The following is a 16836-nucleotide window of genomic DNA, read 5'->3' as shown; positions in this document are numbered from 1 at the left end:
AGGCGGCGATCAACTCCACGCCCGGCCGCACCGAACCGACGGGGAGAAAATTCTCCCCCGAGGTTCCAAGGTTGGGGCCTTTCTTAGCCTCTTGTTGCCTAGCATACAGGAAAGTGGAGTCGAGGCAACAACCAAAGTCGGCCATGATCTAAACGGCAGCGTGGGCATGAGCAGCCAAAAGGCCTACTCTGCTCCTAATTCATGTGTGCATGTGATTATGAAGTGCTAACTTCACTGGACTAATAATCCAGAATGCTCTGGGGTCATGGGTTCAAATCCCACTGCAGCAGCTCCTGGAATTTAAATTAATTAATAAACCTGGAATTGAAAAGGTAGTTATGGTCATCATTACTGAGACTATCACTGATTGTTGTAAAAACCCATCTAGCAGACCAATGCCCTTTAGAGAAGGAAAACTGCTATTGTTACCCAGTCTGGCCTAGATGTGACTAACTGCCCTTTGGAATAGCATAACAAGCCACTGAGTTCAAGGGCACTTAGGGATGGGCAATAAATGCTGGCCTCATCGGAAATGCCCACATCCCAAAGAATAAATTTAAAAATTGATTGCCATGATTGGTCAACAACTCCATAGACATCATGTAACAATCAGGATAGTAGCTGGCAAACTAGATGGGCCTCTGTCTCATGGTTCAGCAATTTCCATGTTCTTAAATCAGAGGGAATTAATTAGTTTGAATGTTCGGCAACATGCTAAAGAAACCTTATGCAAAAGGAAAGGCCCTCGCCAAGTCCCTGAAAATCCATTAAAAATATAGTTTGGGTGAAAAGATATAGGAAAGCATTATTAAACATTTACCCCATGTAGTCCCGAGAGGTGTGGGCGTAACATAATCCAAGACCAGTACTTTCTTCCCATACTTGGCAGCTTCCTGTGAAATAATGAGAGCAATGTGCATGAGATGTAACCATGTATCAAAACAAAAATCCACTTTTCAGTGCATGAAGAACATAATAGGAGCTAGAGTGGATCATTTGGTCTTTCATGCCTCCTCCACCATTCATGATCATAGATTATCTTCAACTCCAACTTCCCACACTGTCCCCATAATCGAAATATTCTCTCCTCCTCTGCCTTAAATATACTCACCAACTGAGCATCCACAGCCCTCCTGGGTAGAGAATCGCAAAGATTCACAACCTTCTCATCCCGGTCCTAAATGGCTAACCCCTTACTATGACCCTATGTTCCAGATTTCCCCAACCAGGAGAAACATTTTCTCAGCATCAGGCCAAGTCAACTTGGTTTTGTGAAAGGCAGGTCACGTTTGACCAATGTTTCGGAGTTCTACACGCATAGAAAAAAGGGGAACCAGTGGATGTATTGTAATTAGATTTCCAGAAGGCATTTGATAAGGTGCCACCTCAAAGGTTATTGCAGAAAATAAAAGCTCACGGTGTAGACGGTAACATATTGGCATGGATAGAAGATTGGCTGGCTAACAGGAAGCAGAGTTGGCATAAATGGGTCTTTTTCTGTTCAGCAGGATGTAACGAGTGGAGTAACAGGGGTCAGTGCTGGGACTTCAACTTTTTACAATTTATACGAATGACTTGAATGAAGGGACCAAAGGTATGGTTGCTAAATTTGCTGGTGACAAAGATAGGAAAGTACGTGAAAGAGTATAAGGAGGCTACAAAGGGACATATATAGGTTCGGTGAGCAGGCAAAGATCTGGCAAATGGTGCATATGTGGGAAAATGTGGAATTGTGCACTTTGGCAGCACGAATCAAAAAAAACCCAGCATATTATCCAAATAGAGATTGCAGAGCTCAGCACTGGGACACCCAGATCTCTCTGCATGAATCACCTTATTTAAGGAAGGACGTAAAGGCATTGGAAACAGTTCAGAGGAGGTTTACCAGACCAACACCTGGAATGGGTGGGGCTGTCTGGTGAAGAAAGGTTAGACAGGTTAGGCTTGTATCCAATGGAGTTTAGAAGAGTAAGAGGTGACTTGATTGAAGCCTTTAAGATCCTGAGGGGTCTTGACAGGGTGGATGTGGAGAGGATGTTTCCTCTTGTGGGAGAATCTAGAACTAGGGGGTCACTATTTAAAAATAATGGGGTCACCCATTTAAGACAGACGAATAGAATTCCCCCCTCCAAGGATTGCGAGTCTGAACTCTTCCTCAAAAGGTGGCGGAAACAGAGTCTTTGAATATTTTTACGGCAGAGGTGGACAGATTCTTGGTAACCTTTCACCTCCTTGCTTATCCGGCATAGGTGGGAATGTTGAGTTGAGGTTAAAATCAGATCAGCCACGGTCTTATTGAATGGTGCAACAGGCTCGAAGGTCCAAGTGCCCTAGTCCTGCTCCCAATGCACAAGTCTGAATATATGCAATATCTTCTTTGTTGCATGCCTTCTAGAAGTATGTCCTCCCTTAGCTAAGATGTTGCAAAACTACATAGTTCTCCAGGTGTGGCCCCACCAATGCTTTGTAAAATAGCAAGGCCACTCCCTCAACGTCAACCTCGATTTTGAGCTCACCTTCTCTAGAATGGCAGGGGGGGCAGGGTGGGGAATTGAACCCACACCTTATGACTTAGTTAAGCGTAGGACCAACTAAAGCACCTGGATCATGTGGTATAGTTTTTACTTCAGGATTTCCAGCTCAATTTCTTCAAGAATTACACCTTCATGGTACTTAAGGACATGAAGAATAACTGATTTATTTAACATTTACTTACTGGGTGCAAAGAGAGAAATATGGGGCAAAGAAATAGAAAACATATTAATCTTACAGAAACTAAACCATTGGGTCAGTAAGAGTTAAAATAAACTGACAAAAAAGCCAGGGAGAGGACAAGAGGAGATCACGAGGTAATATAAAAATGCAGCAAATTATGATCTAGAATGCACTGCCTAAAAGGACAGAGGAAGCAAATTCAATAGCAACTTCAAAAAGAAATCAGATGAATATATTTGATGCGGGAGACGTTTGTAGGGGCAAGAGTAGGCCTAATTGGATAGCTCTTCGAGAGTCACCAAGGGCATGATGGGCTGAATGCACCCCCCCCCGTGCCAGGTGTAGATCTTTGATCTGAAACTTGCTCTACATAAAAGAAAAGGTCATTTAAAATCAATGCTAATGAGTTGGGCACAGACACAATTGAGGATGGATCCTGGCTTAACAGTGGCTGAAGCCATCGCTCTGCTGGTGTGGGATTCAGTGCAAGGAGCTGGCTGGCCTTAACAGAAGCTGCAAGGCCACCTTGTGACTGTCATTATCATAGACTACCTGTGGCGCTGTCACCCAGGGCGTGGGAGAAAGGAACCCACTGGACATCAAAAGTGGGCAGCTTTGCTCTGCTGGGACACAACCTCTCCAGAGAATCAGGTGTAGGCTTCATGCTACATTCTGCTTGTTTCTAGCTTCACTGTCCAAGGCAGTCATTGAGCAGGTGTGTCATTGGAAAAAGAAAACACAAAACAAGCAGAATCAGGAGAAAATGAAGCCTAAAGGTTTGATTCACTGCAAAACGCATTGGAAAGAAGGCAAAATTCAACTTGTGGATGGGAAGCAACCTCTTCCATTTATATAACACCTTTACCAGGTTAAAAGATCCCAATGATTCCCAGCAACATTAACTAAATTTGACACATGACACAATGAGATCTCTGGACAAATTTTTGCCCGTTGTCCTATGAGCTAGGTTTGATTTTTTTTTAAAAAAGTGTCTTAAAAGGTGAAAGGTAGAGAGGAAATTCCAAGGCTTAGGCCTAGGCAATGGACAGCATATCCAATGGTGGAGCAATTAACATCAGGGAGACACAAGAATTAGACAAGCATAGAAATCGGAGGGTTGTACAAGAATCTTTAAAATCAAGGCAGCAGGCGATATAGGTCAGGGGCGTGATAAACTTGCACCAAGTCTATGACACGAGCAGGGTTTGTATGACCGGAGGATGGACAATGGAGGCTGTCCAGAGCTCTGAAATAGACAAGTCTAAGGAGTGTATCTACCACCAGTTACTCACCAATCCGCCCACTCCATTTGTCCCCACTGAAGTCAATGGCACTAAATATTATGTGGGACATAACAGGTGCCAGACGAGATACTGCCCATTGTGTTCTGGCCCCAAGAGGAGTTCCACTCCCATGGAGGACTCAAAAATTGAGTAAAAATACTTTTGCCCAGATGTCAAAAAAAAAAATGGATTCACAATGCTGAAAAATATTTAATTTCATGACACATTTAAAAATTCAATTCTCAAAACATATGCAAGATTAATGGGGAAAAACCTGGGGTTTGAGAAACTGGTAAACACCCCTAAAATAACTACCAAAGGATGTTCCATGTTTATTTAAAGGAGTTATAAAGGCATGAAAACAAACAATATTGTGGTCTTCTTTTAGCTTTGGAGCAGAGTCAGTAAGTCCGGTAAGATTGCAGTTAGTCCCATTCGACAAATTATTCATGCTATTTTCCAGAACAAAGAAAGGTTGGAAAGCAACTTGTAATGGGAAGGTTTTAAAGTATCCATTTACTTTTCAGATAAAAAAGGACAGATTTGGGAAGGTAAAGTTAATTAGTTTGGATCTTTATTTGGGGCTATGAAGGAGTGCCATGTTGCTATGGGGATAGGTTTCATGGAGATAACCTTTTCTGTTGGTTTATCTGTGCATTACCTCAAGGGCAAGTCTATATCTGGAGCTGTAACAGTTTGGAACCAGGCACAGAGCTAGGAGCTCGAGACCACCAAGCAAGACAACGGTGTAGCCTATGCTCACACAGGTGTCTAAAATCCTGAGGTGCTTAAGGAGAGTTAGAGGGTCACCTGGCCAAATGCTGGTGGAAGGACCCCAAAAAATCTCATACCTCAGGAATAGCAGGAACACTGAGGTATGTGAATCGCTGATAGCTGTGGCACATCTTTGTTTGGCCCCAGGAGAAGTGAATTGAAGGAACCCTCAAGATCCTGTAACATATTAGGGAACTCTTGGGTGGAAATATCAGTAGAATGGGAAGAGAGGCCCATTGACACTTTTCGGGCTTAAAGAATAAGCGTTTATGAAAGTTAATTGTGCTTACTTTGTTTAATTGTTGTACAATAAAATAATGTTTTAAAACATGAAACCTTGTGGCATAATTCGGGTTAGTAACTTTAAAAAAAGAAACCCAAACTCAGCTAATGGTCTCTCTTGAGATCACAGCAATGCAAAGTTATTTTTAAAACGTTTCTCAATATTTATCTGCCCTGAACAATTTTGGTTTAAAGTGTTATATCCTACTCAGAGATATTATGACCGTCCATGAATAACTTCCTTCTAGTCATTTCTGGGTTTATTTTTTTACCCACAAGCCCAGTGACTCCTGTGCATGAAAGACAATGCAGAATCCTTCACTTCAATTCTATACTCTGTATAGTCAGACATCTCGTTCACTTTCACACAAAGCAATGTAAAATATGCTGTGAGCTCTGTGGTCATTTCTACATTACATCTGCACAGAACTGTACCTTGGAAGCAGCTAGTCCCCCAGAGCCTCCTCCAATGACGATCAGATCATAGTCATAGGGTCCCTTTATTTCATTGGCTTCATTCATCGTCAGTCAATTTCCAAGCTTGTTGCCTTCGTGAACCTTCAGGAAGGATGGAAGTTAGTTAACACATTCTCCTTCACCACAGGAATCAATTTCTCCTTATTTACCTCATTTTAGAAAAATTGAGGGCTTTGATAATGCAAACATCAAAATTAAGGGTGCATTTGCTGCCTGAAAAATGGTTTCCTCCTACCTACCAACGCTAAATTTGTACAGAACAACTCCAGAGTTAACCCAACTCAGGAGTGAGGGTCCTTCCCCCCCCCCAGCACGATGTCCTTCCAATTTGACCAAGGGAGATGTGGACTTAGGCCGTGCTTATATTTTACTAGCAGTATGAAGCAGCAAATGCAGTACTCAAGTGTAAAAATAATAGCTTTGTGGAAAAGAAGTTGAAAACCTAGAGGAAAATACTACAGGAGTTATTTAACTGAGGGATGAAAAGTGGTTGATACACAATGCAAAGGAAACTTGAATGAAGTGTATGGGGAGAGAAAGAGAAAGCAGAGAAGGGGGGCATGAAGGAGAGTGGGAGGGGGGGGAATCATTTAATTCATCTGCATGAAAGGCAGTAAAAATTTCTACAGAACACAAATCAAAACAGCAATTCTTTATTGGTCTTATGAAAAAAAATCAATATAAGGCAGTTTTTCAACTATAGTGGCTCAGTATCAGTAATTCTGCATTACACAAACCGACAGTAGTTGTACCTGTGATCTATTACAGGAAGGGGACACTCCCACAAAGGCATACGCAACTGGAGAACATTTATATTCAGTTTCCTGACTAAAGGATCTCATTTCACAATTGAATTATTGCATAAAATCACCAACAGCAAGAAACTCTATAGGCATTTTTCATTTAAAATTTCTAGCCACAATGCTGTATTTAAAAGAAATAAAAAGCTGGAAAACTTGGAAGGCAATTTAAAGTACAACCTGATCATCAGTTAAATCCTTCAAAAAAAAACATCCCTTTAAAATGAGTTTAAGTGATCTCTCTCAGCTGTGTTTTTCCACTGATCATCTGTCAGTGCTTATGTCCTCAGTCAGCTAAAGCCTGTTAGGCTAACAAATTGTCAAATTTCAACCACCAAATTCACAGAATTTTAATAGCACAGAAGGAGGCCATACAGCCCATCGTGTCTGCACTGGCTCTATAAATGAGCATTATGACCTAGTGCTGTTGCACTGCCTCTTCCCCCCCATACTTGTGCACATTATGCTCTTGAATGCTTCGATTGAACCTGCCTCCCCCATACTTCCAGGCAGCACATTACAGGCCCGAACTGCTCGTTGCGAGACAAAGTTTTTTCTCACGCCACATTTGCTTCTCTTGCGAATCACTTTAAAATCTGTGCCCTCTCGTTCGCAATCCTTAAGCAAAGTGATAGCCTCCTCCTTTGCTTATCCAACATCTCTCAGCCATATAACAGCACAGAAGACCATTTTCTTACTCATTCTCAACATAGGAAATTTGCTGTCAACATTCTCCCTCTGTTCAAATCACGAGCAGCTCTGCCTGCAGAAACCCATCTAGGTTAGGGAAAGAAAGTTTGAGTCGACAAGTTCAATCTGTTCAGAGAGTGAGAAACTCGGAAGCTGATCCCCAATGTTTTTTGGCTTAAATTTGGTTCAGGGTGGGGGAGGAAAGCTCCCATATGCTCTGCCCTAGCAGGTGATGCTCTCAGGCTGCCACCAAGTCCAATCCAATCCATTTCTAAGATGCAGGATTCTGGTGGAAATTTTGCTACAGTAAGTGTTATCGAGGTTATAAACATCGTCTCCTGGAGCATTCTTCATTTTGACATTCAACTGTGGCCAAGTCACCTGTGCAACTCATTTCAATATTGAAATTGTTACAATTGTGAGGTTAAGATTATATTTTGGGACTGTAGCTTTAAACTTAGGGTAATGGAGAGGGTCATGTGATAAAAAGCAAAATACTGCGGATGCTGGAAATCTGAAATCTAGAACAAAAACAAAAACACCTGGAAAAACTCAGCAGGTCTGACAGCATCTGCGGAGAGGGATACAGTTGACGTTTCGAGTCCGTATGACCCTTCATCAGAACTAAGACATATAGAAATGAGGTGAAATATAAGCTGGTAGAGGGGGGTGGGTGGGACAGGTAGAGCTCAATAGGGGGCCAGTGATAGGTGGAGGCCAAGAAGAGACTGCTAAATATGTCATAGACAAAATGGTGTTGATGATACTCTTTCGAGTTATCAACAGTCACAGATTGCAACTCTTTCGAGTACAATCACAGTTCTTGGTTTTCCGGGAGTGGGACATGAACCCACAACCCTCTGATTCAAAGGTGAGGGTGCTATGAACTGAGCCACAGCTGACACCTCCCTCATGGTGTTGATGATGGTGATATTATCTAAAGGATGTGCTAATCATGCGATCTGTTCTGCAGCTCACCAACAGCAAGCCTGGGCGGTTTGCTCATTAGAGATCAAAGGCTCGGATTGTTTTACTGGGAAAAGGTGCAAGGCATTGGCATTTAGAGATCATGGCAGTCGTTTGAGTTCTTATTGGATAGCCCAAGTCTCCCAAAGTCCCAGAAAGGTGTTGTAGGTATCAAGTTGTAAACAATTGTGCTGTAAACTGTCAATTTAATTCCAAGATGGAAGGAAGTTGGGAGGAGTTAATTTAGCACCGCTACTCAGATACATGGGTATTACACATGAACACCCACACGTCTATTTGTAATCTGTAACAAAAACAAAATTTCAGCCTATTACACATTCACACCACCTGCCTTGTAGCAAAGTTTCGCTTTGTCATCCTCACGAGAGGAAGTGGAGTCTACTTCCACAGTGCAACACAAGCAGCTCGACTTTCATTGTGCAATTTTACATGTAACTGCATCCTCAAGTTCCACACCCTCCTCCCCCGGAAGGCATTGTGGGACACCAAGCGATATCCACTTTCAAATGGTCGTGAATGAAGCCATTTCTTTAACCCTAGTTCTGTTATCAGTCCTGTCACTTGTACCATTGAAGGAACGGGTGCACATCATCAGTGGGTAGATCATCCCTCTTTCTACAATCTAACGAAAGAGAGATCGTAAAGCAAAGTAAAGATCGGAGGCGGATAACAAAGCCTGCCCAGATAAAAATCTACGGTAAACTGGTACGAGATGTGGATTTTATCAAGTCACATTAACAGCCATCCCAGCTCAATGAAGAAAACAAATCCCCTCTACTTGTTGTTTTAACCGATGTAAAAGCTCCCCCCACCCCAACCCCTTCACGATTTCCCTCTCACCCCAGATTCCCAGAATGAAGACCTGCAGCCACGAGGATAGATTGGAGAGTTAAGGGACTCCTTTCCTTGGAGAAAAAGGCAGTTGAGAGGAGACTTGATAGGAAGTATTCAAGATCCCGAGGGACATGGACAGGATAAATAGTGAGAAACTGTGGCCACTCAAGAGACCAAGAACTAGAGGGCACAGATTCAAAATGATTGGCAAAAGAAGTAGATATGACATAAGGGGGGGGTGGGGGAAAAAAAAGTATTTTCACCCAGAGGATGGTTGGAGTCTGTAACAAACTACCTGGAAGGGTGGAGGAAGCAGGTTCGATCGAGGTATCCAAAAGGGAAAACAAAAACAGAATTACCTGGAAAAACTCAGCAGGTCTGGCAGCATCAATGCTGCCAGACCTGCTGAGTTTTTCCAGGTAATTCTGTTTTTGTTTTGGATTTCCAGCATCCACAGTAGTTTTTTTTGTTTGTATCCAGAAGGGAGTTGGATTGCTACCTGAAAAAGAGCCAACGTGTCAGGTTAAAGGGATAAGGCAGGGAGGGGGGGACTAGGTGGAACACTCTTTCAGAGAGCCAGTACAGACTCGATGGCCCGAATGGCCTTCAAGCCCAGAACGCATCAGCCACACAGAGAGAGAGAGAGAGAGGAGGCGAACTGGGCTCAGTTACATTGCAAACCCCACCCCCGGTGCTTATTTCCACCCCCACCCCCCAGTCACACGCCGATTAATCGGCTCTAAAAACCTAACAGATGCTGAAAGCACCAATCGCGCTGCTCCTTATCTTTCAAATCTCACTCTGCTCTATATATATATATATATATATATAACAAAAGAGAAAATGGCTTATCGACTAACTTTACCCAGATAAGGGTTGCAAAAGCTCTCACACTGAACACTGGCCGCATTGATTCAATGCTGGGGACCCGCATCAAGCCGCTTCTGGATAAAAACCTGAATAGTTTCCTTTTTTTAAAACGTGTCTCCTTACCTGCCGGAGTTTCTGGTTTGTGTGTTTTTTTTTTGCTGCTCTGTCTTATATGCGGCTTTCCAGCGAACACATTTGGCACAAAAAAAAACCTCCTGCCTTTGTTCACTGCGTTCAGGGGTTTCCTGAACCGCTCTCCCTCCTTTCCACTGACGAAATAAAGACAAAAGCTGCTGCAGAACTCTCACCCTTTCTCCCAACCCCAGTGTCGCAACCACAGGAGGAGGAGGAGTCTCTTACTCAGAACCATTTACATTCCCAGCCTCTCTCACACAGAGAGATTAAACACACTGTGTAATCAACCACCACCACCCCCATGCCTTTAATCACTTCCCCCCCCTAATCACTCCCCCCCCCTAATCACTTCCCTCCCCCCCTAATCACTCCCCCCCCTTTAATCACTTCCCCCCACCATGCCTTTAATCACCCCCTCAATGCCTTTAATCACTCCCCCCCCATGCCTTTAATCACTTCCCCCCACCATGCCTTTAATCACTCCCCTCCCCCCCAGGGCTCTAACTCAGTTTGGCCAGGACCCACCCAGATAACACTTCATTGCTGAGATTACAGGCAAATTTTTTTTTTAAAACGTGAGAAAATGAAGGCTGTATGAATCAGCAGAATTTCTCAATCGTCCTCCTCATCTTTGGTCTGTGGCTAAAGTCCCTCCCTTCCTCCCTCCCAAGGAAAATATTCCAAATCACCGACTATTTTTTTGTGTATTGCATTTCTAGCCTATGGGAAAAGGTATGGGTCCGCATTTAAACCCCCCCCCCCCCGCCCCATGGGAGTGGATGAGTTGCGAACTTGCATTGATATAGCGCTTTTCACAATCACCGGGTGTCTCAGTGCGCCGATGGCGTGGTTTTCAAGGGCAGTCACTGTTGTGTGTAGGAAACAGGGCAGCCAGTGTGGCACGGGTAGCCAGCTCCCACAAACAGCACTGTGATAATGACCAGGTAATCTCTTTTCATGATGTTGGCTGAGGGGTAAATATTGACCAGGACACCGGTGAGATCTCCCCTGCTCTTCTTCAGAATAGTTGCCACGGGGTCTTTTACACCCACCTGTGAAGGCAGGTGGTTCTCCAGAGGCTTTGGATGTCCAAGAAGCATCATCACAATCCTGCAACTGCTTCATGATGATATGACCACAACTGTCTTGAGTGGGAGATCTGAAACAGATGTCTTCTAAATCCGGACTGGGGCCAAGCTAAGCTGTGTGATAGCCGTCATAGAGTCAGAGGGTTATACAGCACAGAAACAGGGTACGTGTCCGTGCCAGCCATCAAGCCCCTCTCTATTCTAATCCCATTTTCCAGCACTTGGCCCGTAGCCCTGTATGCTATGGCGTTTCAAGTGCTCATCTAAATACTTCTTAAATGTTGTGAGGGTTCCTGCCTCTCCCACCCCCTCAGGCAGTGTGTTCCAGATTCCAACCGCCCTATGGGTGAAAAAAAACTTTTCCTCAAATCCCCTTTAAACCTCCTGCCCCTTACCTTAAATCTATGCCCCCTGGTAATTGACCCCTCTACTAAGGAGAAAAGTTTCTTCCTATCCACCCTATCTACACCCCACGTAATTTTGTATACCTCTATCAGGTCCCCCCTTAGCCTTCTCTGCTCTAAGGAAAACAACCCCACCCTATCCAGTCTCTCTTCATAGCTGAAACGCTCCAGCCCAGGCAACATCCTGGTGAATCTCCTCTGCACCCTCTCCAGCGTAATCACATCCTTCCTTTGTGTGGCAACCAGAACTGCACACAGTATTCCAGCTGTGGCCTAACAAGGGTTTTATACAGCTCCAACGTAACCTCTCTACTCTTATATTCTATGCCTAGGCTAATAAAGGCAAGTATCCCATATGCCTTCTTAACCACCTTATCTACCTGTGCTGCTGCCTTCAAGGATCAATGGGCATGTATATCAAGGTCCCTCTGATCCTCTGTACTTCCTAGGGTCCTACAATTCATTGTGTACTCCTTTGCCATGTTAGTCCTCCCAAAATGCATCACCTCACACTTCTCAGGATTAAATTCCATTTGTCACTGCTCTGCCCATTTTACCAGCCCATCTATATTGTCCTGTAATCTAAGGCTTTCTTCCTCATTATAGAACCTTGGTTAGGCCACACTTGGAATATTGCATGCAATTCTGGTCACCACATTACCAGAAGGATATGGAGGCGTTGGAGAGGGTGCAGAGGAAGTTTACCAGGATGCTGCCTGGTCTGGAGGTTATTAGCTATGAGGAGAGATTGGAGAAACTCGGATTGTTCTCACTAGAGCGATGGAGATTGAGGGGCGACTTGATAGAAATTTACAAAATTATGAGTGGCATGGACAGAGTAGATGGTCAGAAGCTTTTTCCCAGGGTGGAAGAGTCAATTACCAGGGGACATAGATTTAAGGTGAGAGGAGAAAACTATAGAGGAGCAAGTTTTTTACGCAGAGGGTAGTGAGTGTCTGGAATTCGCTGCCAGAGGAGGTGGTGGAAGCAAGTACGATGGGAATAGAGGGATACGGACCCCGGAAGTGCAAAATGTTTTAGTTGACGGGCAATATGATCGACGCAGGCTTGGAGGGCCGAAGGGCCTGTTCCTGTGCTGTACTTTTCTTTGTTCTTTGTTCTATTTACAACACCACCAATTTTCGTGTCATCTGCGAACTTACTGATCATATATCCTATATTCACGTCTAAATCATTAACGTACACTACAAACAGCAAGGGTCCCAGCACCGATCCCTGTGGTACACCACTTGTCACAGGCTTCCAATTGCAAAAACAACCTTCAACCATCACCCTCTGCCTCCTGCCACTAAGCTCATTTTCAATCCAATTTGCCAAATTGCCCTGGATCCCATGGGCTCTTACCTTCTTGACCATTTATCCATGTGGGGCCTTGTCAAAAGCCTTACTAAGTCCATGTAGACTACATCCACTGCACTACCCTCATCTACACAACTGTCACCTCCTCAAAAAATTCAATCAAATTTGTTGGACATGATCTCCCTCTGACAAAGCCATGCTGACTATCCCTGATTAATCCCTGCCTTTCCAAGTGGAGATTAATCTTGTCCCTCAGAATTTTTTCCACTAGTTTCCCTACCACTGATGTTAGACTCACTGGCCTGTAATTACCTGGTTTATCCCTACTGCCTTTCTTGAATAATGGTACCACATTCGCTGTCCTCCAGTCCTATGGCACCTCTCCTATGGCCAGAGAGGATTTGAAAATTAGTGTCAGAGCCCCTGCAATCTCCTCCCTTGCCTCACATAGCAGTCGGAGGTACATCTCACCTGGGCCTGGGGATTTATTCCGTTTTAAGCCTGCTAAAACCGCTAATACCTCCTCCCTTTCAATGCTAATTTGTTCAAGTATATCCCAGTCCCCCACCCTGATTTCTACATCTACATCAGCCTTCTCTATACTATACTATTCGCAATCATAAAGACTTACAATAGATTACCTAGATACATTCTAAATGTGGCTGAGGATGCACTATGTCAGAGTGTACAGCCACTGGCCCTAGCATTAACCCAATTCTTCCAAAAACATCTGACCCTCAGGACACTGACTTCAAAATCCTCACGTTTGTGTACAAATCGCTCCACGGCCTGGGTCCCTCCCACATCCCAGTGCTCGACCATCTGCATTGGCTCCTGGTTCACCAATGTCCTGAGTTTAAAATTCTCACCCTCATGTTCAAATCCCTCCATAGCCTTTCCACTCCCTATCTCTGCAACTGCGACCTGCTCTACAACATTCCAAGACTCTGCATTCCTCCAAGTCTGGACCCTTGTCCAACTCTCTACTTCCTCCACCCTGTCATTGGCATCCCTGCTTTCAGCTGTCTAGGTCCAAAGTTCTGGAATTCCCTCCTAAACTTCTCTGTGCCTCTAGCACGCTCTTCCCCTTTAATACATACCTTAAAACTTACCTCTTTGGCCAAACGTTTAATCACCTATCCTTCTTTGGCTGAGTTCCAATTTCCACCTGATTATGCCCCTCTATGGTGCCTGGGGACACCTTCTTATTGTAAAAGAAGCTCGATAAAGGCAAGTTGTTGTTGTGAAACATTTGCAAAGTGCACAAGTCCTGTGTTGCCGACCACAGTCACCCCTCTTCCAACTGTGTTCCTCTCTCTCTTTTCTACCACGGTCAGTGGTCAAGTCTTAAGTTATCCCAAACTAGCTCCCCAAACCCAGCACCCCACACCCTGCTCCACCTTGCTACTTCTCTCCACCTTAAAAAGCTTCCTTAAAACTTACCTCTTCTGTTGTAATCTTTGCCACCTCCCCCAGTTAACTTCCACCTCTACTTGAGTCTGGCTCCAAAGAGAAATGCTTTGGAATGATACAAGTTTATGCAGCACGTTCAGTGTACAGAATTATTACTATTGAAAACTCTTAGCAGTAATACCACTCAACCGGTATAAGTGGTTTTATGCACTGTTTTGCAGCCGTGCATGTAGCTTGGAATTTGGGCTTTGCACTCTCGTAACTGCAATTTAAAAATATGATTATATTCCAGTGATTCTGCTGCAGAAATCACAGCAGTTTTAGCGGTTAACATCAGAATGTTTCTTTTGTGTCAGTGACGACGTGAGAATTGCCTCCCTAAATCTAAACCTCTCTCTCTCCTCCTTTCAGGCACTCCTTAAGACCTACCCCTTCACCTGTCCTAATTTTTAACACATTCATTCATGGGATGTGGGCATCGCTGACATGACCAGCATTTGTTGCCAATTTCTAACTGGCCTTGACAGCAGTTCAGAGTCAACCACATTGCTGTGGGTCTGGAGTCACATGTAGACCAGACCAGGCCAAGCCTCCTTCCCTAAAGATTTCCTTCCCTAAAGGACATTAGTGAACCAGTTGGGTTTTTATGACAATCGATGATAGTTTCATGGTTACCTTTACTGAGACTAGGTTTTGCCACGTTCCTGTATATTCTGAAATTAAAATCAATTTTCATATTTTAAAAACTGACCACAAAAGGCTACAAAAATATGGCCGCTTGAGAATCACCTGATTTCTCGTGATTGAAACCAGTGCCCTCTCTCAAGAGGAACCTGCCAGACTGATGTTGCCACAATGCCTTTCCTCAAACTAATTCGAAAGGGTAATATCAATTGAATGGTTTTTCCAAATACAAAGACACTGGCCGTCTCAAACACTCAAAGTGTGAAATCCAAAACGCAGGATGTATAATCGGCCTAACCACCCACTTTATTTAAAAAGGACTTTGAACTTGTACAAGTCACATCATGAGACAACCCTACTTTCTGTTTGCTTTTAAAAATAGCGGAAGCTGGTCTACAGACAAAGTCCCACCGAAAGCCATCAAACCCATTGTAAGTCATGCAAGCAGCTGAGGTAATAAACAGCAATTCTTTGAAAGTGGGAGAACCACTCCTTCAACTTTTTCTAACTTCAAGTTCACCTGAGAACCAACATGCTGGAAATTCAACTATAAGAAGCCTCTCAGCTTACTGAGAATCCTCTGCTTTACAAGACTTTCACTTCAACCAACTTATCTAAGAATCTACAGAATCTGTGTGTTTTTTTTCTCTGCCCGTGATCAGTATTTTTGTATGTAAGTGTCTGTTGTGTATTGTGTGCTTTCTTACCCTCAGAGTGATTGTCCCAATTAAATAATTCCAGCAGCAAGCTTTTGGTGAACTATAAAATAAAGAAAGTTGTTCATTATCAGACATTTACCCCGGATGTTTAAAACGTGTTTAAAGTGAGATATCACACCCAAAAAGACTAGATAAAGATGAAGGTAAAACAATATGGTTACAACTTATAATTATCTCACCTCTCAGTTGTAACCATATTGTTTTACCTTCATCTTTATCTAGTCTTTTTGTGTGTGATATCTCACTTTAAACACATTTTAAACATCCGGTGTAAATGTCTGATAATGAACAACTTTCTTTATTTTATAGTTCTTTATTTTATAATTTTATTTTTATTTTTATAGTTTTATTTTTATTTTATATTTTTTTGCTTTTAACTTCCTTTATTTTATAGTTCACCAAAAGCTTGCTGCTGGAATTATTTAATTGGGACAATCAATCTGAGGGTAAGAGAGCACACAAAACACAACAGACACTTACGTACAAAAATACTGATCACGGGCAGAGAGAGAAAAAACACACAAATTCTGTCCATGACACTTTTAATTCCCAATTTTTTTTCTTAATTAATTGAATTTCACCAGCCACTGTGGTGGGATTTGAACCCATGTCCCCAGAGCATTAGCTTAGGTCTTACTAGGCTAGCAACATTACACTACACCACCATCATTATTTCCTTACCTGGTTGGGTACCAATTATTTTTAACAATGCCCCTGTTAAGTGCCTTGGGCATTTTACTTCTGGTTGACGTCCCACATTCTACCTTCCTTAAGCTTGAGGTCATCCAAAACTCTGCAGTCCGTGTCCTTACTGCACTGTCCTGTTCACCCATCACCCCTGAGCTCGTTGACTGACACCGTCTCCAGTTCAAGCAAAGCCTTGATTTTAAAATTCTCATCCTTATCTTCGAATCCCTCCATGACCTTGGCCCTCCCTATCTCTGTTGCCTCCTCCAACCGCGCAACCTGTCAAGAGATATGCGCGTGTCTAATTCTGGCAACATAAGCGCCCCAGATTTTAGTTGCTCCACCATTGGTGGACATACCTTCAACTGCCTGAACTACTAAACTCTGGATTCTCTCCCCGAAATCTCTCCCCCTCTCTCTCCTCCTTTAAAACCTACCTCTTTGGCCAAACTTTTGGTCATCTGCCCTAATATAACATACTGCTTGACTATCAAATTTTCTTGAATCACACTCCTGTGAAGAGCTTTGGGATGGAAAGGATGAGCGAATGAAAGGAAGAAAAGATGAAAGAAAGATGAAGGAAGGACGGAAAGAAGGAAGGATGAAAGAAAAAGAATGAATGAATGAAAAGAAGAAAGGAAGGGAGAAATAAAGGAAGGGTGAAAGAAAGAAGG

At 43.3% G+C, this 16836-nt stretch overlaps 1 protein-coding gene across 4 annotated transcripts in view; it reads right to left on the bottom strand.

Moving 5' to 3' along the window:
- LOC144696472 (thioredoxin reductase 1, cytoplasmic-like) overlaps window positions 1-16836 on the bottom strand; it is a 42997-nt gene that overhangs the window by 25724 nt on the left and 437 nt on the right. The window contains exons 1-4 of one of the 4 annotated variants that reach the window (XM_078567795.1): window positions 9836-10055; window positions 8340-8630; window positions 5490-5612; window positions 821-893 (exon numbers count right to left, since the gene is read on the bottom strand). In XM_078567795.1, coding sequence (XP_078423921.1) covers window positions 821-893; window positions 5490-5576 — 160 coding nt within the window. In that variant the 5' untranslated portion in view covers window positions 5577-5612; window positions 8340-8630; window positions 9836-10055. Of the gene's footprint in view, window positions 1-820; window positions 894-5489; window positions 5616-6550; window positions 6641-6783; window positions 7101-8339; window positions 8631-9835; window positions 10056-16836 lie in introns of those variants that run through there. The other 3 variants (XM_078567797.1, XM_078567794.1, XM_078567798.1) reach the window with 3 other exon arrangements.

This window comes from Cetorhinus maximus, chromosome 22, assembly GCF_964194155.1.
Source record: "Cetorhinus maximus chromosome 22, sCetMax3.hap1.1, whole genome shotgun sequence".
Taxonomy (NCBI): domain Eukaryota; kingdom Metazoa; phylum Chordata; class Chondrichthyes; order Lamniformes; family Cetorhinidae; genus Cetorhinus; species Cetorhinus maximus.
Note: the sequence above shows the minus strand (reverse complement) of the source record. Positions and strands in the feature narration are given on the sequence as shown.